This window comes from Hyperolius riggenbachi, chromosome 1 (genome assembly GCF_040937935.1).
Source record: "Hyperolius riggenbachi isolate aHypRig1 chromosome 1, aHypRig1.pri, whole genome shotgun sequence".
NCBI lineage: Eukaryota > Metazoa > Chordata > Amphibia > Anura > Hyperoliidae > Hyperolius > Hyperolius riggenbachi.
In genome coordinates, this window is record NC_090646.1 from 51570755 (window position 1) to 51594693 (window position 23939).

Consider the following 23939-nt stretch of genomic DNA (forward strand, 5'->3'; position numbering starts at 1 on the left):
GCGGGCTGGGCGGGGGGGGGGTCAAGTTTACCTGTATGACGTCTTCTTCGTCTGTCCCTCGGCGCCTCCCACGATGCGTTCCACTCGGTGCTCACGTGACTACAAACACTTCCTCCTTCCGGGTTGAAGGAGGAAGTGTTTGTAATCACGTGATGCACATGGAACGCATCGCGGGAGGCGCCGAGGGACGGACGAAGAAGAAGTCACACAGGTAAGCTTGACCCCCCCAGCCCGCACAGCATTACTGGGTGAGATCCAGATAGCACTATCCGGACTCACCCGAATCCGAATTTGAGCCCATGCCTGGTGTGTGTACATTTAGGAGTCGAGGATGAGACCAGACACTTTAATCTATACCAAGTTCTGAGTTTTATGTGCATTTTTTTTTAAATGACAGCGTGGGGTCCCCCCCCCCAAGCACCCAAGCATCTTTAACCCCTACAATCAGAATTCAGAGTGTGGACCACATGGGGCTCCACACCCTATACTATACAAGCCACATGGTCCATGAAATAGGGCAGCTCTGTATATATATATATATATATATATATATATATATATATATATATATATATATATATATATATAAATATATATATGTATATATATATATATATATATATATATATATACAGAGAGAGAGAGTGAGATGGGGAGAAAGTGAGAGAGAGGAACTGTAGTAAGAATAATGTAACAAATAAAATTGCATTTTTTTTTTTTTACAATACCTCTTTACGAATTATTAAGTCAATGTTTGCCCATTGTAAAATCTTTCCTTTCCCTAATTTACATTCTGAGATTTATTACAGGCGGTGACATCTTTAGTCCTGTCAGGTAATCTCTGCAGAACGTTTGTCTACTTAAAATTCCAAACCCATTACAAAATATATGTGGTGGTCTCCAAGAATCCTCTCTGGGTGGGAAAATTCCACATATTTACACAGCCTAGGCAAAACATCATGGGGGGAGGGGGGCAGGGCTACATACAGTATGGAATGAATCATCTGAGATTTCATTCATTCTTGTGGGTAAATTCACTTTCATATACAGTCATGGATGAAATTTTTAGCACCCCAGACATCTTTCCAGACAATCAAGTACTGTAATTGCAAAATTTTACTAAAAATTTTGTGAAAGTGGAATTAGCACATCACAATCATCTCTAACCTGGAGCAATGTCAGATAGTAGTAGCATGGGGCTCATTAAAGGGAATAAGAGATGGGGACATGAAAAAGATGTTATACATACCTGGGGCTTCCTCCAGCCCCATGCGTGCTGATCGATCCCACGCCGCCGTCCTGCGATGCCCGCATCTACGAGAACCGGGTCCCGTCACTGACGTCATCGGAGCCAGCTACGCAGGAGAAGTGCGCCCTCTATGTATCTCTCCAACGGCTGTTGCAGAAATACGCAAACACCGCACTTCCCTTATGCTCAGACTGGCTCCGACTGACGGCAGAGCGGGGTCCCGCTTCTCATAGCTGCAGGCAGCAGAGGACGGCGGCGTGGGATTAATCAGCGCGTATGGGGCTGGAGGAAGCCCCAGGTATGTATAACATCTTTTTCCTGTTCATCTATGGTTCCCTTTAAGCTAGTCAAATGCTTTGTATTTACTTACCGTATTTTTGATATACTGTTACATTGAACAAACAGCAAAAATATTACAGACATCCAAAGTGCAGAGTAATAGGGAATACATATGGCAAATGTAATCAGTTTATTCAAAAAACACACACCTGCTACAACACAGAAGTAATCCACATATCAGATATGGTCACAAAGCACTGTATCCCGTGACAAACAGTTCAAAGCTATACTACAATGCAGATGACCAATAGATTAGCTCAGGAAAAGAAAGTAGAAGCCTGCAAGGAAAAAGAAAGGAGTAATAAAGAGACACTGAAGCGAAAAAAAAATATGATATAGTGAATTGGTTGTGTACTATGAATAATTACTAGAAGATTAGCAGCAAAGAAAATATTCTCATACTTTTATTTTCAGGTATATAGTGTTTTTTCTAACATTGCATCATTCTATATTATGTGCAGATTACACAACACTCAGCATTCAAAATGATTCTTTCAGAGCAGTTTGTGAAGTAATGACCTCTCCTCTAGCAGAGAAAAAGTAAACAGTCCAGGAACAGTTGAGATAATAAAAGTCAGATAACAGCCCTCTCCACGACTAACTTAGTCGGAGAGCTTAATGGCTTGCTTGCATAGAGATAACAACTGGAGTTTCTCAACTCTTCCTGTACTGGAAACAATTAGACTGATGTATCTGATCTTAATGTTTTATTTCTTAGCTGTACTACACATACAAATCATAATATCATACATTTTTTTTCGCTTCAGTGTCTCTTTAACCATTTACTGACAACCTAACGTATTAAAACGTCATGCTTACCGCTATTAACAGCAACATGACGTTTTAATACGTCCCGCGTTCCCGCCGCTGCTACCGCCGTGTGTCCGCCGCTACCGCCGCTTTTTCCGTCGGGCTTCCGTGCTGGGTGATTGGGGAAGAGGACCGAACGGTCCTCTACCCAATCGCAGTGCCTGGAGTGAATGGACGTGACCGCGAACAGCGGCTACGTCCATTCACAATAACAGGAAATGTAACAATTAAATAAAGTGAAGAAAAAAAAAAAAAAGTGAACATTTCCTATAAGTGTTCACTAGCGCCATCTTGTGGCCAAAAAGTACATTACACCTACAAAATACATTCATTTTCAAGTACATACAGATCATTAATAAAATAACACTTCCAACCCTCTCCCCCCAAAAAAAACACTTGTAAAAAAAAAAATCAGCTAAAAAAAATAAATAAATTGTTGCCTTAGGGACTCAGCTTTGTTAATTTATATTTTATAGTGGGAAATTATTTTTAATTTATTACATAGGGGCTTGTAATTATGGCCAGAATAAAAAAAAAAAACACAACAGAAAAATAACACTTATATTTCAAAATAATATACTGTCGCCATACATTGTGATAGGGACATCATTTAAACTGTTTAATAATCGGGACAACTTGGCAAATAAACCGTGTTTGTTTTATCCACAGGAGAATGTTTAATTTTAAAACTATAATGGTTGAAAACTGAGAAATAATGATTTTTTTCTTTTTATCCGGTTTTTCTCATTAAACGCATTTAGAATAAAAAAAAATCTTAGCAAAATGTACTATCCACAGAAAGCCTAATTGGTGGCGAAAAAAACGAGGTATAGATCATTTTCTTGTGATAAGTAGTAATAAAGTTATTAGGGAATAAAAGGGAGGAGCACTGACAACTGAAAATTGCTCTGGTCCGTTAGGATAAAAACCCTTGGGGGTGAACTGGTTAAAGAAAGCAGCCAAGCTCCCTTAATGGGAAGCAAAAAAAAAGGTTTGAGAAAGTCTGCATAGTGTATCTTCTGTTTCTTTTTTTTTTTTAGAAAGAATATAAAACCTAGTCCTCACCATACGCTGGGGGGGGGGCAGCACCAAATCAAGATGCCAAGATGGCCTTGTACTCATCAGTGACATTCTATCCAGCTTGCTCATTTGTTGTAATATTTATCAATCCTGTCTATTTGGAATACAATTTGTTCCTCTGTATCTTGTATTCATTAAACCTTAAAGAGACTCTGTAACAAAAATGTCATTCTTTTTTCTGCTACCCTACAAGTTCCTTAACCTATTGTAACGTGCTCTGGCTTACTGCAGCGCTTTCTACTATCATCCTCTCTGTAATAAATCAACTTATCTTTCCCCTGTCGGATTTGTCGGCCTGTGTCTGGGAGGTTGCCAACTCTTCAGTGTTGATCTGTTATGCACGCGCCCCCCTCCCCCCTAGGCCCCTCTATGCACACTCCTGTGTGTGTTATTTACATCAGGCAGCTGTCTCTGCTCTCTTGTCAGTGAGAGAAGAGAGCTTGCCTTTTACAAGCTGGATAAATCATCCTCCGTTAGGCTGTGAAAGGAGCTGGGCGGGTCCTGGAGGATGAGGCTCACTTCCTGCTACACTGCAGCAAATATACACCGTTGAGGACTGCCCACTTCCAGAGACTCTCTGCCAACATCCCAGATTTCACCTCCACAGATGAGGAGAGGAAACTCTATATCCTACTGGGGAAAGAGGAAAAAACTGTGCAAATAGCAGCCCAATATATTACTGCCTGCCACCAACAGAGGAACATGATACCACATGGCCTGTACAACCCCATACTCCCTTCCCCTATGGACTGTATACCTATACCCCCCTCCCCTATGGACTATATATCTCATCCCCCCATACCATCCATTACATCCTCCACACTCCTATGAACTGTATACCTATATCCTTCCCTTATTCCCCCCCCCCCCCCCCCCCCCCCATGTTAATGTTTTGTTCTGCTTTGGCAATGCTAAATGTATTTGGTCCTGCCCTTAATTTTTTGAGGAATTACAGACACCAGCAGAGCTGTCTGCAGGAAGAAACAATCAGCCTGTCACTCTTTAGTGCATGAGAGCTGCAGGGAGAAAAAGGTATACACACAAATGATCTCTTGAGATTCAAAGGAATGCTGTATACAGCCTGCTTGTGTATGAATGTATTTTCTATGTGTGGACATACTGTACATCAACCTACTTCCGGTTTTGGTGGCCATTTTGTTTGTTTATAAACAAACTTTTTAAAACAGTTTTTGACTACTTTTCATGCGGCGGGGAGCTGCAAAATTGTGACAGAGGGGAATAGGAGATGTCCCCTAACGCACTGGTATGTTTACTTTTGTGCGATTTTAACAATACAGATTCTCTTTAAGCAACCACTCTCGGAGCGTCAGGGGCTCTGGACATCTCCATCTATATATACAGATCCCTTACTTAGGATTATATGTTCTGGGGGTCTCACGTCCCCCCTGCACATCAGGGTGGAGCTAAAAACAGCTAATCAGATTTCACCCATTCATGCCAATGGAAAAAATGTAAAAGGCTGCCATTCTCACACTATTCAAGCCAGAGTCCCCACACTTGGCACAGTTGGTCACTTGGTGACAGAGGTTACAAATCCAGGAAAAGCGGGTGGAACATAAAACAGCCAATCAAATTTCAGCTATTTATTTTCAATGGGAAAATGAAAACTGCAGCCATTCTTACACTGTTAATCGCAGAGTTTTCAAACTTGGCACACTTGGTCACTGGGTAAATGAGATTAATATTCAGGAAAGTGGGTGGAGCCTACAACAGCCAAACAAAATTCACCTATTGATTTTCAAGGGGAATACTTAAACTGTTGCTATTCTTACACTGTTAATGGCAGAGGCTTCAAACTTTCTGAAGTTGGTCATTGGGTGACTGTGGTCCAAATTCACTAAAGGGGCGGGGCCACAAACAGCCAATCAGATTTCCTTGGTGGATAAACTGCTTCCATTCACACATTTTTGATGCCAGGAACCTGAAAGCTCACAAACTTGGTCATTGAGTAAATGTGTGTCTAGGTTACAAAAAGTGGGTGGAACAAAAAACATATTTCACTGGGAAAATATAAACTGCAGCCATTCTTACACGGTTAATGGCAGGGCTCTCGAACTTTGCCCAGTTGGTCACTGTGTGACTGGGATTAATAATGAGGAAAATGGGTGGAGCCTACAACAGCCAATTAAATTCTTCTGTTGATTTTCAAGGGGAATATTTTATTGCTGCTATTCTTACACTGTTAATAGCAGATGCCTCAAACCTGGTACAGTTGGTCACTGGGTGACTGGGGGTTCAAATTCAGAAAGGGACGGAGCCACAAACAGACAATAAGATTTGTTTAATTTCAATGGGAAGATACAAATTATTGATACCAAGCACCCAAAGCTCATAAACTTGGTAACTGAGTGACTGTATGTCAAGGTTAGAAAAAGTGGGCGGTGCCAACTACTAATCTTTTTTACATGGGAAAATATAAACTGCAACATTTCTTACACTGTTAATTGGCAGGGTTCCCAAACTTGACACAGTTGGCCACTGGGTGACTGGGTTAATATTCAGAAATGTGGGTGGAGCCTACAAACGCAAATCAAAATTTGCCTATTGATTTTTAAGGTGAATATTAAAATTGCTGACATTCTTGCACTGTTAATGGCACAAGCCTCAAACCTAATAGTCAGTCATTGGGTGACTGGGGTCCAAATTCACTAAACGGGGTGGAGCCACAAACAGCCAATCAGATTTGGTAGATTGATTTCAGGCATTCTGTTATTGGCAGGGTTCTCAAACTTGACACAGATGGTCAATGGATGACTGGGATTAATATTCTGGAAAGTGGGTGAAGCCTACAACAGCCAATCAAATTTACCTGTGGATTTTCAAGGGGAATAATTACATTGCTGCCATTCTTACACTCTTAATAGCAGAGGGCTCAAATCTGGTACAGTCAGTCACTGGCAGACTAGGGTTTAAATGTTGAAAAGGGGCGGGCCACAAACAGACAATCAGATTTGTTAAATTTCAATGGGAGAATGCAACTTATTGATGCCAAGGACCCCAAAACTCATAAACTTGGTTATTGAGTGACAGTATGTCAAGGTTAGAAATAGTGGGCAGAGCCAAAAACAACTAACTTTTAAATGGGAAAATATAAACTGCAGTCATTCTTACATTGTTAATGGCAGGGTTCCCAAACTTGACACAGTTGGTCAAGTTTGGGAACCCTGGGATTAATATTCAGAAAAGTGGGTGGAGCCTAAAACAGCCAATCAAAATTCACCTATTGATTTTCAAGGGGAATATTAAAACTGCTGCTATTCTTACACTGTTAATGGCGGAGGCCTCAAATCTTCTACAGTAGGTCATTATGTGACTGGGGTTCAGATTCACTAAAGGAGCTACAAACAACCAATCAGATTTCTTTGCTGGATAAACTGCTTCCATTCTCACTATTTTCATGCCAGGAACCCGAAAGCTCACAAACTTGGTCATTGAGTGACTGTGTGTCAAGTCACAAAAACTAGGTTGAGCCAAATACAAATTTCACTGGGAAAATGTAAACTGCAGCCCTTCTTCACTGTTAATGGCAGGGTTCTCAAATTTTGCACAGTTTGTTACTGTTGCTGAAAAGCCAATCAAAATTCACCTATTGATTTAAAAGGTGAAAATTTAAATTGCTGCCATTATTGCACTGTTAATGGCACAAGCCTCAAACCTGGTACAGTTGGTCATTGGGTCACTGGGGTTCAAATTTAGAAAAGGGGCGGAGCCACAAACTGCCAATCAGATTTGGTTCATTACACTGGGAAAATACAAATTATTGAAGCTAAGGACCCCAAAGCTCACAAACATGGTCATTGAGTTACTTTGTGTCCAGGTTACAAAAAGTGGGCAGAGCCAAAAACACATTTCACTGGGAAAATATAAACTGCAGCCATTCTTACACTGTTAATAGCAGGGTTCTCAAACTTTGCCCAGATGGTCACTGGGTGACCGAGATTAATCATTTCAGCCCGCAGGGATTTTTCACCTTATGGACGAGAGGAATTTTCACCTGTCAGAGCTTCTCCCTTTCATTTCCCAATAACTTTATCACTACTTATCACAGCGAAATGATCTATACCTTGTTTTTTCCACCACCAATTAGGCTTTCTTCGGGTGGTAAATTATGCTAAGAATGCATTATAATGGGAATACTAGGAAAAAGAAATGAAAAAATTCATTATTTTTCAGTTTTCAGCCATTACAGTTTTAAAATAATTAATGCTACCATAATTAAAATCCACATGTAATGATTGGTGTCAGCACACAGAGAGTATCTGATCCTTGGTGATCTGCAGTATCACCAACAATACAGATGTATACCTGATTATGGATGATCTGCAGAATCACCAATAATACAAGTATGACTAACCTCTGGACACATAATGAGTGTAAGTGCTTGGCGCAACTGTAAGGCTAACTCCCGTGGAGCAAGAGACACAGATACTACTGCAGCCAGTGACCATCTAAGGGGCAGGTGGCCTCTGACTGTGCAGGGACTATCTCTTAAGGAGGAGATAGAGATAATCTTGCAGCCAGTGATTCCCTGATGGACTGGAAATCAGACTGTACTGCAGCTAATGGACTCCTAAGGTAGAGGCCACTGGCTGGGCTGCAGGAAGGACTCTCTGAGGAGCAGGAGGTCCTTGCAGCTAACTGACACCTGGTGGATTGGTGTCACGGGTAGTACAGGCAGACTGATCACTCGAGGAATGAGTGACAGTCAAAAGTGTCAGACAGGCCAGGTTGGCAACACACGAGCAGATAAGGTACAGAGACAGAAGGCTGATTCGGTAACTGGGTACAGGCAAGGTTGGCAACTGGTAGACAGATAGGCAGTGGTACCGAATCAGAAAGCAAGAGAGAAGTCAACAGAGCCAGAGGTCATAACAGATATCAAGCACAATCCTAGTCTGAGGTGTGAGGTCCTTGGTCTCGACACCAAGGAACTAATCTAAAGAATAACACAGTCTCCTATGCTTGGGTGTGAGGTCCTTGGTCTCAACACCCTGGAACTGGTGTAAAGTATAACACAGTAATAACACAGCAATCCTATGCTTGGGTGTGAGGTCCTTGGTCTCAACACCCTGGAACTGATCTAAAGTATAACACAGTGATGACAAAGTAAACATCAAGAGCGGAATCTAGCTAAGTGTGAATTCCCAGTTCCAACTGGTTCTAACACACTGTAGGATCTGACTGAGGTCTGAGTGCTCACATGTAAGTATTCGCAACGGCAGACAACCAGCAACTGACAAGGAAGATCTATACATACTACAGCGCTCCGCAGCGCCGCCCCCAGCCACTCAGCCAATCAGGAGTTCCGCTCGGATCAGCTGATCGTCCTGATCAGTTGATACCTCTCCTGCTGGCATGAAGGTCCTGTCTTCTGGCACGCGCACGTAGCTCTCCATCTATGTGCACTAGAAGGCCCAGGCGTACCAGACACATGTTGCTGTGCAGAAACCGCCGGTCTGAACGCAGAGACAGCTGCCCCGCCGCCAGACCGCGCGGCGGCATCTCCGCTATTCATTACAGTACCCCCCCCCCCCCCTGAGGAGTGGACTCCGGACACTTCCCACCCGGCTTCCCAGGATGTGAGTCATGACATTCTTTCTTTAATTCTTCCGCATGCATGCGACAATCTGGCACCCAAGTTCTTTCCTCCACACCATATCCCTTCCAGTGGACCAGATACTGCACAGAATTTTGCACTAAGCGAGAGTCCAGAATCTTTTCGATCTCATATTCCGGTTGGTTATCAACCAACACAGGGGGGGGGGGGGGGGGGGAGGAATCCACGTGCACTGCAGACTTCAACAGAGACACATGGAATGATCTCACACCTCTCATGCTGGCTGGGAGATCAATCACATAAGTGACATTATTAATCTTTCGGGTCACTGGAAATGATCCTATGAATCTAGGACCCAGCTTGGGTGAAAGTTGCTTCAAGGCCAAATGCCGAGTGGATACCCATACCATGTCTCCCGGAGAAAACTTCCATACCACAGACTGCCTTTTATCCGCCTGTTTCTTCTGGGTCTGGAAAGCTTTCCCCAAGTTCCTCTTAACCATTCCCCAAACCTCCCTCAAAGCTCTCTGCCAATCCTCCAAGGCTGGGAATGGTGTATATGCTACAGGTAACGGGGCAAACTTGGGTGATCTTCCCGAAACTACCTGGAATGGGGAAAATCCTGAAGAGGAACTCTTCAGATTGTTGTGCGCAAATTCCGCAAATGGTAAAAATTTTACCCAATCGGACTGAGCATCTGCGACATAACATCTGAGAAATTGCTCCAGGGACTGGTTAACTCTCTCGGTCTGGCCATTGGTCTGTGGGTGGTAGCCTGATGAAAATACAAGGTCCATATCCAGCTGATGGCAAAAAGCTTTCCAAAACTTTGATACAAATTGGACTCCCCGATCTGACACCACATTTTCCGGAATGCCATGCAGCCGGAAAACATGCTGGATGAAGAGATCAGCCAACTCCTGGGCCGAGGGGAGTCCTTTTAATGGGACAAAATGGGCCATCTTACTGAATCTATCCACTACCACCCAAATGACTGTCTTGCCCTCAGACCTGGGGAGTTCACCTACAAAATCCATGGACAGATGAGTCCATGGTTCACTTGGCACTGGTAAAGATTGTAATGTACCCACAGGTGCCTGGCGAGAAGGCTTACTCCTAGCACATACTGCACATTCTCTCACAAACTCCTTACAATCTGTTGCTAATGTAGGCCACCAAGTGCATCTGGCCAGCAAATCCTGAGTTCTGGTGGCCCCGGGATGATCTGCATTCTTATGGGAATGAAACAGATGTAAGAGTTGCAGACGAAAAGGTAGTGGTACAAACATCACCCCCTCAGGCTTCCCCTCTGGAACATCCTGTTGGTAGGGACTCAGAGTGACTGTCCAATCTTTCCAAGTCTTGGTAGCTGCCAGGACTACCTTCTGAGGTAGAATGGTCTCAGGGGCTGAGGGCTGTACTGTCTCGGGCTCGAAACACCTGGACAAGGTGTCAGCTTTGATGCTTTTACTACCTGCGGTATACGTTATAATAAATCTGAATCTTGAAAAGAACAAAGACCACCGGGCCTGACGAGGGCTAAGTCTCTTGGCGCCCTCTATGTACTCCAGGTTTTTATGATCTGTATAAACTGTGATAGTATGCTCTGCACCTTCTAGCCAATCTCGCCATTCTTCAAAAATACCTCTCCTGCTGGCATAAAGGTCCTGTCTTCTGGCATGCGCGCACACGCGTGCGTAGCTCTCCATCTATGTGCACTAGAAGGCCCAGGCGAACCAGACACATGTTGCTGTGCGGAAACCACCGGTCTGAACGCGGCGACAGCCGCCCCGCCGCCAGACAGTGCGGCGGCATCTCCGCTATTCGTTACACCACACATTTTATTTGGCCATTTGTCCCGGTTATTGCTACGTTAAAATTATACCCCTAGTGTAATGTATGGTGACAATATTTTATTTGGAAATAAAGGTGCATTTTTTCAGTTTTACATCCATCATTAATTTTTAGCCCACTATTTATTAACTATATGTCCTCTTGACATAAATAATAATTTATTTTTAGTCCCCCAAAGTCAGTAGGTGTGTTTGGTCACAAGATGTCCCCACTGAACAAAAATTCCATTAGCGTACAATGTACGCTAATTGAGATACAATGTATCACTACATTGTAACCAGGGAAGCTTCCATCGGACGCCTCCAATCCCAGTGGCAGCGGGGAGTTTATGAGTGGAAACTTTGTTTCCACTCATGAATTTAACGATCAGGTGGTGGAAACTGGTGAAAATCCCGGCGGGAGATAGCGGCAGCTCTATTTACAGAATAAACACTGTTTTTGAACAAAAACAGTGTTTATTCACGGTGGACATGTACGGATTGGCAAAGGGGACTTGTGTCCCCTGCAGCCAATCTCCCCTGCTAACAGCAGCAGCGCGATCACGGGCATCTGCCCGCAGGATCGCCTGCAGACCCCCCAAACTGCAGGGACGTGACTAGCGCATCGTTGCGGCTCTAGCACTTGTCGCTGCGGATGTGAAGCTCACGTCCGCACAGCTGAAATGGTTAATATTCAGGGAAGTGGGTGGAGCCTATAATAGCCAATCAAAATTCACCTGTTGATTTTCAAGGGGAACATTTAAATTGTTGCCATTTTTACACTGTTAATAGCAGATTCCTCAAACCTGCTACAGTTGGACATTGGGTGACTGGGGGTTCAAATGCTGGAGAGGGGAGGAGCCACAAAGAGCAAATCTGATTAAATTTCTATGAGAAATATATAAATTATTGATGCCAAAGACCCCAAAGCTCACAAATTTAGTCATTGAGTGTTTGTGTGTTAGGGTTAGAAAAAGTGGGGGACCAGCCAAATATATACCCGGGCAATGCCAGGTCATCAGCTAGTTTCCTATAAATAAAGGCCGATTGAGTCGTATGATGTAAAAGCACCACGAGCGGGTCCCTGCAATAGGAGTGCAAATAACCTAATTCATGCAATTCACCACCTGATCCCAGTACGATTGAAGAGAGGGACAGTCACAGATGTAGGAGGGTCTTCTTATGGCCACACCCCTGCCAGCAGCTATCATTCACATTGGGATAGGTATGAGCCAATTTTGCAGGAGTTCATTACCACCTGGACAGCAGTTTAAAATAAACCTCTTTCAGTTTGGAGCTTAAAGAGAACCTGAACTGAAAATTAAAAGTAAAAATAAACATAAACAAGTCATACTTACCTCCTGTGTAGTCTACTCATCAATCTGTTTCTCCTCTCCTGCGTCCTGTTTGTCTACTGTGATCGATGGCCTTCTCTGTGCTCCATAACAGGCCAATACCCCATAACAGCTTTCTGGTCAGCACACTGTTAAACTGTAATATTGCCAACTTGATCCATAGGGAAACATGGACATTATCTTGCACATTCAGTTATAACTGACAGCAGCTGATATATAACGGACAGCAACTGGTATTTTTCAGTTCCGAAAAAATATTGTCAGAACTGGAATGGGATCTCTGTAAGAAGAAAATGGTGAGCTTCTGAGAGGAACTGACGGTGAGGTAAGTATGTGATATTCATTTGCCACTACATTATGTGTTTATTTTAAATAATTTTACTCAGTTCAGGTTCCCTTTAAGGAGGTACTATGACCAGGAACAAAGCTTCACTTTTTGCAGATCATAAATGGAAATGTCTAGCTCCCTCTCCCACGCAGATAGATATGGAGGAAGGCTTCCGTAACCCTCTGCCACCAATATTTGGTAAAAGATAGAAACGGCATGCATGGGGGTGATTTCAAAGCTAGTCAATTTAAAGGGATACTGAACAGCTTTAAAAAACACAATTTGTACTTACCTGGGGCTTCGTCCAGCCCACCATAGGCCACAGGGTCCCCTGGCATCCTCCTGGCTCTTCTACCGGTCCCGCTGGTGGCTCCATTAACTGGCCACCTCTGCCTGAAGTCGCCTGTATGAGTCCCCATTGTGCATGTTACCTGTTATTACGTCAGCCGCTATGCGTCAGCACGGTGGCTGGTGTGAGTTCTGCACAAGTGCAGTTCTCTAACTCTGAACTGCGAATGAGCAGGACTCTCACGCCAGCAGCCATGATGACATGTAGCGGCCAGCATGATGACGCATAACATGCGCAGAGGGGACTCATACTGGTTACTTCAGATGGAAGTGGTCAGTTAACTGAGCCACCAGCGGGACTGGGAGAGGAGCCAGGAGGACACTGGGGGACCTTGCGGCCTACTGTGAGCTGGAGGAAGCCCCAGGTAAGTGTAATGGATTGTGGAGATGCCGCCGCACGGTCTGGCAGCGGGGCGGCTGTCTCCGCACAGCAGCATGCGTCTGGTTTGCCTGGGCCTTCTAGTGCACACAGATGGAGAGCTACACGCGCACGCGCTAGAAGGCAAGCCATTTATGCCAGTAGGAGAGCGATCAGCTGATCAGGTTGATCAGCAGATCTCAGCGCGGTTACTGGATTGGCTGAGTGGCGCAGGGCAGCGCGGAGGAGCGTTGCAGCATATATAGATCTTGCTGGTCAGTCTCTGGTTGTCTGCCGTTGTGAATACTTACGTGTGAGCACTCAGACCTCAGTCAGATCCCACAGTGTGTTAGAACCAGGTGGACCTGGGAATTCACACTTAGCCAGATTACTACTGTGTTATACTTTAGACCAGTTCCAGGGTGTTGAGACCAAGGACCTCACACCCAAGCTTAGGATTACTGTGTCATTGCTGAGTTATTCTCTAGACTAGTTCCTGGGTGTCGAGACCAAGGACCTCACACCTCAGACTAGGACTGTGCCTTATATCTGTTATGACTATTTGCTCTGTCGACCTCTCTCTTGCTTACTGATTCGGTACCTCTGCATATCTGTCTATCTGTTGCCAAACTCTGCCTGTACCCAGTTACCGAATCAGCCTTCTGTCTCTGTACCTTATCTGCTCGTGTGTTGCCGACCTGGCCTGCCCGACCCTCCAGGCTGTCACTCATCCCTTGAGTGCTCAGTCTATCTGTACTAGCTGTGACACTATTCCACCAAGTGTCAGTTAGCTGTTAGGGCTCCTGCTCCTCAGAGAGTCCGGCCTGCTAGAAGCCAGTGGCCTCTACTCCTGTGGAGCCCCCCCCTGGCTGCAGTACAGTCTATATCTGATCACCAAGTATCACTGGTTGCCAGGTTCTCTCTATTCCCTCTCTCAAAGGAGATAGTTCTTGCACAGCCGAGGGTCACCTGCCCCTCAGGTGGTTCCTGGCCAAGCTGCCTGTGTCTCCCGCCTCACGGGAGATAGCCTACAGTTACACCAAACATTTACACTTTATTAGGTGTCCAGAGGTTAGTCATACTTGTATTATTGGTGATTCTGCAGATCATCCATAATCAAGTATACATCTGTATTATTGATGATTCTGCAGATCATCAATAATCAGATTATCTCTGTGTGCTGACACCAATCGTTACAGTAAGTACAAATTGTGTTTTTTAAGCTTAAATAGCATTCAAGTCTTTTTTTATTTGAAATCAGAAATCATTTGAAAAGTCTTAAAAAACACAGAGAATTGTGTGACCAATGGAAACTTTCTGCCTTGAACAACCAAAGTTCTATTGATTGCACTGTTGAGTGTCGATACCTATAACTTTTGGTAAAATATATTTAACAAAAAATAATTAATTTGCAATGAGGAAAAAATCAAAGTCTTTTTATCAAACCGAAAAAATAAGCCCTAAACATCTACAATCTGACCATGGTGCAAATCTTTAAAATTGCTTTTCTCAAAAACTACAATGTCTTTTGAAGTTTTTGACATATTCCCATGATTGGCCATGATGGACATAGCATAGTTGGTGACAAAAGCATGTATGAGCACTTTTCAATTATTCTGGAACAGTTGGTGCAATAGAATTCAATGGAAAATATTCTGCATTATATTAACTTGGAAATAAGTAATTTCTGACTTACATAATTCAACTCTTCCTCGAATATGCAAAGTCATTGGCTACTGCAGCCAATATGCCAAGTCACTGTGCTTAAATTACTTTTTTGGACATTGGCCAGACAGAAAACGGCTGGACGAGTCCCCAAAAAGACTTTCCTGCAGCAGTGTTGGTGGCAAGCCCAGTTCCATGGTCCAGAAAGCAGATGCAGAAGATACGGTACAGAGGGATTCAAGAAACTCTGTCCTTCCCTCCACTCTCTGTTCTCTCCCCTCTGTTTCCTTCTGATTTCCACCTTCTCTGCTCTGTGTCCTCTATTCCCCATTCCCTCTCTTGGTAAACACCTGGAAGGATGTCCCCTCCTGCTTTAGATGCCCCTAGATGTCCCCTCTGTGCACTTGTGGCCCAGCTCCTTGGGAACTTCCAGCTTTGGTCTTCATTCTTTGGGGCATCTCTCAGCTGGCTTTTTTGCTGCAGTTACGAGAGCTTTCTTCTGGACTTGGCCAGACAGGTCCTGTCATTTCACATTCCGCCAGCCATGGTCCAAAAAAGTAACACTGTTTCTTTGTATATTGTTCTAGTAGCCAGCCACTCCCCGTGCTGGCCGACCAGATCCCGAAATGGCCAGACTTTGGGTTCTGGATACATATGTATATATTCCTTACTATAGTTGCACAAAAGGCTCATTGGAGATGTTTACTTGTATGCATTGCAATGGATGCAAGTAATAAGGATGGCCAAACCAGTTTCACACATTTTGGCAAAATGTTTAACTATTTTGATTGAAGTCTATGGGGTCAAATTTCACAGTGAATTGCAATGCCCTCATATATGATATCAACACCAAAGTTGGTATACTAGGGAAGGGCGCTCCCTTCCCTAGTGTATTTTATATGATTGAGTTCTCCTTTCCTATTACCATTTCATACTTGTATTACTGGGCCTACCTAACGAGGCCCCAAATCACTTGATTAGGTGTTTTGTACCATTTGCCTTGTATAGCTTTGTCCTATGTTGTATAACTTTGTTACATCTGTCATCCTTTGTATCATTGTATATATTTATTGTCCAGTGCTGCGTAATATGTTGGCGCTTTTTAAATACAATAAATAATAATAATATATATTAAAGAGACACTGAAGCAAAAAAAAATATGATATAGTGAATTGGTTGTGTACTATGAATAATTACTAGAAGATTAGCAGCAAAGAAAATATTCTCATACTTTTATTTTCAGGTATATAGTGTTTTTTCTAACATTGCATCATTGTATAATATGTGCAGATTACACAACACTCAGCATTCAAAATGAGTCTTTCAGAGCAGTCTGTGAAGTAATGACCTCTCCTCTAGCAGAGTAAAAGTAAACAGTTCACTTACAGTTGAGATAATAAAAGTCAGATAACAGCCCTCTCCACGACTAACTTAGTCGGAGAGCTTAATGGCTTGTTTGGATAGAGATAACAACTGGAGTTTCTCAACTCTTCCTGTACTGGAAACAATTAGACTGATGTATCTGATCTTAATGTTTTATTTCTTAGCTGTACTACACATACAAATCATAATATCATCATTTTTTTTTCGCTTCAGAACCTGTCAAAAAATACCTTATCATTTTTTAGGACATTTAGGCAGAGAAATGCATTTTTTAAAACACTGAAGTGTCATACTGAAGTGGATTTGGCTATTGTCACCATATGTGCTATATATTTCAGGGCCAATAGTGAGAGCATGTCAAAAAGTGTTTTCAGAAAAATATCTTGTAGTTTTTGAGAAAATAGTTTTTAGCATTTGTGCAAGAAATAGTGCATTTTAAAGAGATTCTGTATTGTTAAAATCGCACAAAAGTAAACATACCAGTGTGTTAGGGGACATCTCCTATTCCCCTCTGTCACAATTTCGCCGCTCCCCGCCGCATTAAAAGTAGTCAAAAACAGTTTTAAAAAGTTTGTTTATAAACAAACAAAATGGCCACCAAAACAGGAAGTAGGTTGATGTACAGTATGTCCACACATAGAAAATACATCCATACACAAGCAGGCTGTATACAGCCTTACTTCTGAATCTCAAGAGATCACTTGTGTGTGTTTACCTTCTGTCCCCAGCTTCTCTCATGCACTGAACATTACTGGCTTCCTGCAGACAGCTCTACCTATGTCGTTAATTCCTTAGTATGTGACAGACCAGCTCCTTTCACAGCCTCCAGAGGAGGATTTTTATCCAGCACTCTTCTATCACTGATAAGATAGCAGAGAAGCTGCTGGCTTATGTAAATAAAACACACACTGGAGTGTGCATAGAGGAACAGTTCAACACTGAAGAACTTGGCAGCCTTCCAGACACAGGCCGACAAGTCTGACAGGGGAAAGATACATTGATTTATTACAGAGATGGTTATAGTAGAAAGAGCTGCAGTGAGCCAGAACAGATTAGAATAGGTTTAGGAACTTGTAGGATGGTAGAAAAAACGTTGTAATTTTTGTTACAGAGTCACTTTAAACCGTGTAGAATGTTGGCTTGTGGCAGTTTTAATTAATGTTGTCATGCTTTAAACATTTCCTGATCTTTTACCCCTTAAAGTTTCTGGCAAATTTGGCATTTCAGCTGTGGCGCTATTGATACAGCAATAACGTTTGCAATAATCATGTCATTATAGCATAATGTAGGCTTTCTTTTATTTTGTTCAATTCTACATGGAAAAATTAGGCACAAATGCAGAAAATACGTTTTTTTTCTCATAGTTTACCCTTCCTATTTTTCTTTAATAAACTAAAAAAAAACTTTAAAAACTTTTTTTTTCCAAAATGTATCGAGTTCTAAAAAATTCACTTGTAAAAATACACACATCCAAGCAACACTTATCTGGACGTGAGACTCTTGTCCAAAAAGCATAAGTGGTTTTAATCTATGTTTTTTTTTTTCTTTAGTTAATTGCTGAAACTTTTAAAAGCAACAGTCATGTTGGAGAGACCACAGTGGCTTTATACAGGGTAGTGTAGGGCCATCTAATAAAAACAAAAAAAAAACTGATTTGCCACCATAAATAACCCACCAGAGTCTATGCATGAGTAGAAACTCATGCACGGAAACTATAATTAAAACTTCAAAAATGAGGGTTGCGTTACCTTAAACACACCAGAATAGCTTTCCACGATGCCCATTGTGGTGTAAAAGTTGAAAGGGGAAAAAAAACTTACCTCAATGTTCACCACATCCAAGCCCTTCTCTAGGCATAACATTGGATGGGTTATGCTGTTTGACCATTTTTTGCTGAATATTTATTCTGAGAATAAAGGACCATTATCTCACTGTGAGATACTTATTCTGAGGATATGGCATGGGACAATTTTCCCTGAAACAGGAAGTGTGGAAGTAGGACAACCAATGAGAGCCCTAGTATAACAAAGTGCATGCACAGCAGAAATAATATTTGTTGCACCATAAAATAAATGTTGAAAAAAAGCCACTTACCCCAAATAACGGAAATCTCTCCATCTGAACATGGAACACAGTCATAGCAACAACTGTGATATCCTTTTTTCATAGCTTTCCTGGTCCCTGGGGGACAAGGCTTCGAACACCGACCTTGTGGTACCTAAGACAATATATGATATAATGTAAACTGCAAGGACCCAAGTGAAGTGTAGTACAACCTGTTTAAAGGTTTATAAAATGATGCTTTCTATATGCCACTAGATAGCGTGGTTAGTGATAGTTCCACCCCTTGCAAGTTTTATCCACTGATGCCTACACTTCTCTCACATCTGGGTGACCACATCACTAAAGAAGCATTCTTGAGGACACATGTACTGCTTGGACTACAAAACTGAAGCTTATCTTCAAGCAGGTGCCTGCAGCCTACAGACTAGGGATGATCACAGATATGCAAATATTACTGAGTTGATTCAAATGTATGCAAATATATGCAGCTTGAAAATGGACCAATCAATTTAAACCTGGGTTTAAATTGATTGGTCCTTTTTTCATACTGCATACATTTGCATAAAAATTGCATAATTTCAGAAAAATATGCATCTTAATGATCATCCCTCCCTACTACAGACACATGAGATAATCTTGTCTACATTATCTTACTGCGCTTCTTGCACAGGGAACTGTGAGTAAAGGTGCGTACACACATCTAACTTTTCTGACCAACTTGTCGTCCGACTTGTCGTTTAAACGACAAGTTGGACATGTGTACACATAGTTGTGTGACTGATAACAGCTGTTTTGCCCAGTCCTCTTGGTCGATCAGTTGGACCAACTGTCATTCAAATAACTGTCAGGTGCGGCCGTTTGACCAGCTAATACATCGGTGCATGCGTGTAGAGGTGCAGGATACCAGGATTTATATCAATGGGATGACACACGTTTTTTATGACTGAACGTCCAGTCCATCAGATGACATGTAAATTAGTTTGTTGGACGTGTGTAGGTGACGTTTAAACGACATGTTGCTTGCGTGACAAGTCATTCAAATGTCCGATCCAAACGACAATCAGGCATAAAGTTGGACGTGTGTACGCACCTTAATGGTTAATGCTTGTATACCAACTTAATACAGTACGCTTCCTTTACTTATGGTGCACTTCCGATTTTGGACCCTTTTAACGCTTCCATGTAGTGGGAGACCTGACAAACACAGCCTGTTTATAGTATTCAACAGGGAGTGCAGAATTATTAGGCAAATGAGTATTTTGACCACATCATCCTCTTTATGCATGTTGTCTTACTCCAAGCTGTATAGGCTCGAAAGCCTACTACCAATTAAGCATATTAGGTGATGTGCATCTCTGTAATGAGAAGGGGTGTGGTCTAATGACATCAACACCCTATATCAGGTGTGCATAATTATTAGGCAACTTCCTTTCCTTTGGCAAAATGGGTCAAAAGAAGGACTTGACAGGTTCAGAAAAGTCAAAAATAGTGAGATATCTTGCAGAGGGATGCAGCACTCTTAAAATTGCAAAGCTTCTAAGGCGTGATCATCGAACAATCAAGCGTTTCATTCAAAATAGTCAACAGGGTCGCAAGAAGCGTGTGGAAAAACCAAGGCGCAAAATAACTGCCCATGAACTGAGAAAAGTCAAGCGTGCAGCTGCCAAGATGCCACTTGCCACCAGTTTGGCCATATTTCAGAGCTGCAACATCACTGGAGTGCCCAAAAGCACAAGGTGTGCAATACTCAGAGACATGGCCAAGGTAAGAAAGGCTGAAAGATGACCACCACTGAACAAGACACACAAGCTGAAACGTCAAGACTGGGCCAAGAAATATCTCAAGACTGATTTTTCTAAGGTTTTATGGACTGATGAAATAAGAGTGAGTCTTGGTGGGCCAGATGGATGGGCCCGTGGCTGGATTGGTAAAGGGCAGAGAGCTCCAGTCCAACTCAGACGCCAGCAAGGTGAAGGTGGAGTACTGGTTTGGGCTGGTATCATCAAATATGAGCTTGTGGGGCCTTTTTCGGCTTGAGGATGGAGTCAAGCTCAACTCCCAGTCCTACTGACAGTTTCTGGAAGACACCTTCTTCAAGCAGTGGTACAGGAGGAAGTCTGCATCCTTCAAGAAAAACATGATTTTCATGCAGGACAATGCTCCATTACACGCGTCCAAGTACTCCACAGCGTGGCTGGCAAGAAAGGGTATAAAAGAATAAAAACGAATGACATGACCTCCTTGTTCACCTGATCTGAACCCCATTGAGAACCTGTGGTCCATCATAAAATGTGAGATTTACAAGGAGGGAAAACAGTACACCTCTCTGAACAGTGTCTGGGAGGCTGTGGTTGCTGCTGCACGCAATGTTGATGGTGAACAGATCGAAACACTGACAGAATCCATGGATGGCAGGCTTTTGAGTGTCCTTGCAAAGAAAGGTGGCTATATTTGTCACTGATTTGTTTTTGTTTTGTTTTTGAATGTCAGAAATGTATATTTGTGAATATTGAGATGTTATATTGGTTTCACTGGTAAAAATAAATAGTTGAAATGGGTATATATTTGTTTTTTTGTTAAGTTGCCTAATAATTATGCACAGTAATAGTCACCTGCACACACAGATATCCCCTAAAATAGCTAAAACTAAAAACAAACTAAAAACTACTTTCAAAAATATTCAGCTTTGATATTAATGAGTTTTTGGGCTAATTGAGAACATGGTTGTTGTTCAATAATACAATTATTTCTAAAAAATACAACTTGCCTAATAATTATGCACTCCCTGAAATTCGGTTTGCCCTCATACAGCATAAAGATAATAAAACCAGCCAGTATTGGCCAATCAAAATTGGATGTGTGTACCAGGCCTTACTTTTGCCTGCAATTGGGACTAGACGAGGTTATCTCCTCCATGGGTTTTAACTATCATCTGTATGCAGATGACACCCAGATCTACCTGCACACCCCTGACCTATCCACCACTACCATGGACAAGGTCTCCTCCTGCCTATCAACAATCTCCTCCTGGATGTCCGCTAGGTTCCTGAAACTAAATCTAGACAAAACGGAATTTATGATCTTCCCACCCCGGCCATCCATGAACCTCCCAGATGTGCATGTCACTGTTAACCACACTACCATTCGCCCTACCCCTCAAGCCTGTCTGGGTGTCACCCTGGACTCCGCACTCTCCTTTACTCCCCACATCCAAAACCTCACAAAGTCCTGCAATTTCCACCTTCGTAACATCTGCAAGATCCGCCCTTTCCTGACCTCTGCCACCACCAAACTCCTCATCCATGCCCTCATAATTGCCCACCTTGACTACTGCAATGCCCTTCTGTCTGGTTTCCCTATGACCCAAATAGCCCCACTGCAGTCCATCATGAATGCGGTAGCCACAATTATCCACTGCTCCCATGGCTCCACCATGGCTGATCCCCTCCTGGAATCCCTCCACTGGCTTCCTATCCAGTCCAGAATTAGATTCAAGATACTGTGTCTGACCTACAAATCTGTCCACAAAACTGTCCAACCTACATTTCCTTACTTACTTACTCAGAGGTACACACCTAGCCGCTCACTCCGCTCCTCCAATGAACTTCGCCTGACCGTCCCCCGCATCACCCAGTCCCATGCACGCCTCCAGGACTTCTCAAGAGCTGCTCCAACACTATGGAACTCCCTACCTCCACCCATTAGGGCAGCCCCCTCCTTCAACATCTTCAAGAAGGCCCTCAAAACTCACCTTTTCACTCTGGCCTACTACCCCTCACAAGTGCTCTAAACCCAACTGAACTCTGGTCCTCTACCTTTCGTGTCCTTACCTCTCCCTCTAGATTGTAAGCCTTTGGGCAGGGTCCTCCTCCTTTTGTGTCCTACCTGATCATGCACCTCCATTACTGTGAACCCATACTATGCATCTGAGTGAACCTAACTTGCCTAATCTACATGCTCCCCTCCAGTGACTGACTAAGCATTACCTTGTACTCATACTGTGCTGCATGATCTGGTCTTTCTTGTATTCCTGTATTGTCATTTTGCTGTATGTCACCCCTAAATATTGTCTGTAACCTAAACTAATGTCCAGCGCTGCATAATATGTTGGCGCTTTATAAATACAATAAATAAATAAATAGTCAGAAAGTGAAGTCCAATGAAATATGAATTCTGGTTACTATGGGTTACTGCATTTGTGTACATAAACACACACACACTTAAAGAGACTCTGAAGTTTCTTTTTTTCCCTGCGTTTATCATATAATCCTTTTCAGCATGAATACCTCAGTGAAATTGCTGCATCCCCGCAGCAGATGGGTGATTTATGGCAGAGGATTAGCAGGGCTTCACTTCCTCAATGAGGCAGAGCTACAGCTCTGCCTCCTTCGTAGTTAATCTCTGTGATTCGCTGCCTCTCTCCACCCCTCTCAGTCTTCTTTCATTGAGAGGGGTGGGGAGGAGGCGGAGATTTGCAGAGATTGATTGCGGAGAGGCAGAGCTACAGCTCAAAGCTCAGCCTCTGCAGGAAGAGAAGCCCTGCGAGCCAAGGCAGCATGATCTGCGACCAGCAAAGTCGTAAAACCTTTCAGGTCGCTTTCTCACTAATAAATCACCCATCTGCCACGGGGATGTGACCATTTCACTGGGGTATTAATGCTGAAGAGGATTATAAGACAAGACCAGGGAAAAAAAGAGACTTCAGAGTCTCTTTAACAGTGATTCACGACTAATTTAAAGCAAACACCGAAGTAGAGATTTGTTTCTTTATTGAGGTAGAGAACAGTGAAAATCTCAGCCAGTTCTTTACTGCTTTCTTTATTCCTGTTGAAAAGGGTTGCTTCCGCTTTCTAATCTTGAAATACATTAGGGTTTTCTCTAATTTGCATCATTAGGATCAATCCGCCATAACTTCTTAGGGCTGGTGCACACCAGAGCGGTTCTGAAGCGTTTTCTAAAATGCTTGCAGGGGGGAAACCGCTTGGCTAATGAAGGTGAATGGGATGGTGCACACCAGAGCGGCTCGTTTTTTCCCCAAACGCAAACTCCCGGGCTGCAGCATTTTTTGTATTTCTGAAGTAAATACAAGTACATTAACTCTAAAAAAAGAAAGGTTGACTGTATAGGACTCCTAAAGGATGAGGATGGAAACTCAATGGTGGATGACCAAGGTAAGGCAGAGTTATTAAATGCTTTCTTTGCTTCTGTCTTCACAAAGGAAACAGCACTGTTGCAAACTACAGAGGCGGAAGAGTCTCAATCTTCTAACTGTAATATTAAATACTTAACGCAGGAAGAAGTGAAGGCAAGACTAAATAAATTAAAAATAGACAAGGCACCTGGCCCGGATGGCATGCATCCTCGGGTCCTAAGGGAATTAAGTTCAGTTATAGATAAACCCCTTTATCTTATCTTTTGTGACTCTCTTGCAACTGGCAGAGTCCCAGTGGATTGGCGTACAGCCCACGTTTTCCCATTATTTAAGAAGGGCAAAAAATCTGATCCAGGAAATTATAGACCTGTAAGTTTAACATCAGTTGTATGCAAACT

The 23939-nt window shown here is 42.8% G+C and overlaps 1 protein-coding gene across 1 annotated transcript in view; it reads right to left on the reverse strand.

Annotated features, from left to right (window-relative positions):
- LOC137551920 (vomeronasal type-2 receptor 26-like) overlaps nt 1-23939 on the reverse strand; it is a 135011-nt gene that overhangs the window by 32381 nt on the left and 78691 nt on the right. Inside the window, exon 6 of the mRNA XM_068271371.1 lies at nt 18420-18543. Within this exon, the coding sequence (XP_068127472.1) occupies nt 18420-18543 (124 nt within the window). The remainder of the gene's footprint in view (nt 1-18419; nt 18544-23939) is intronic.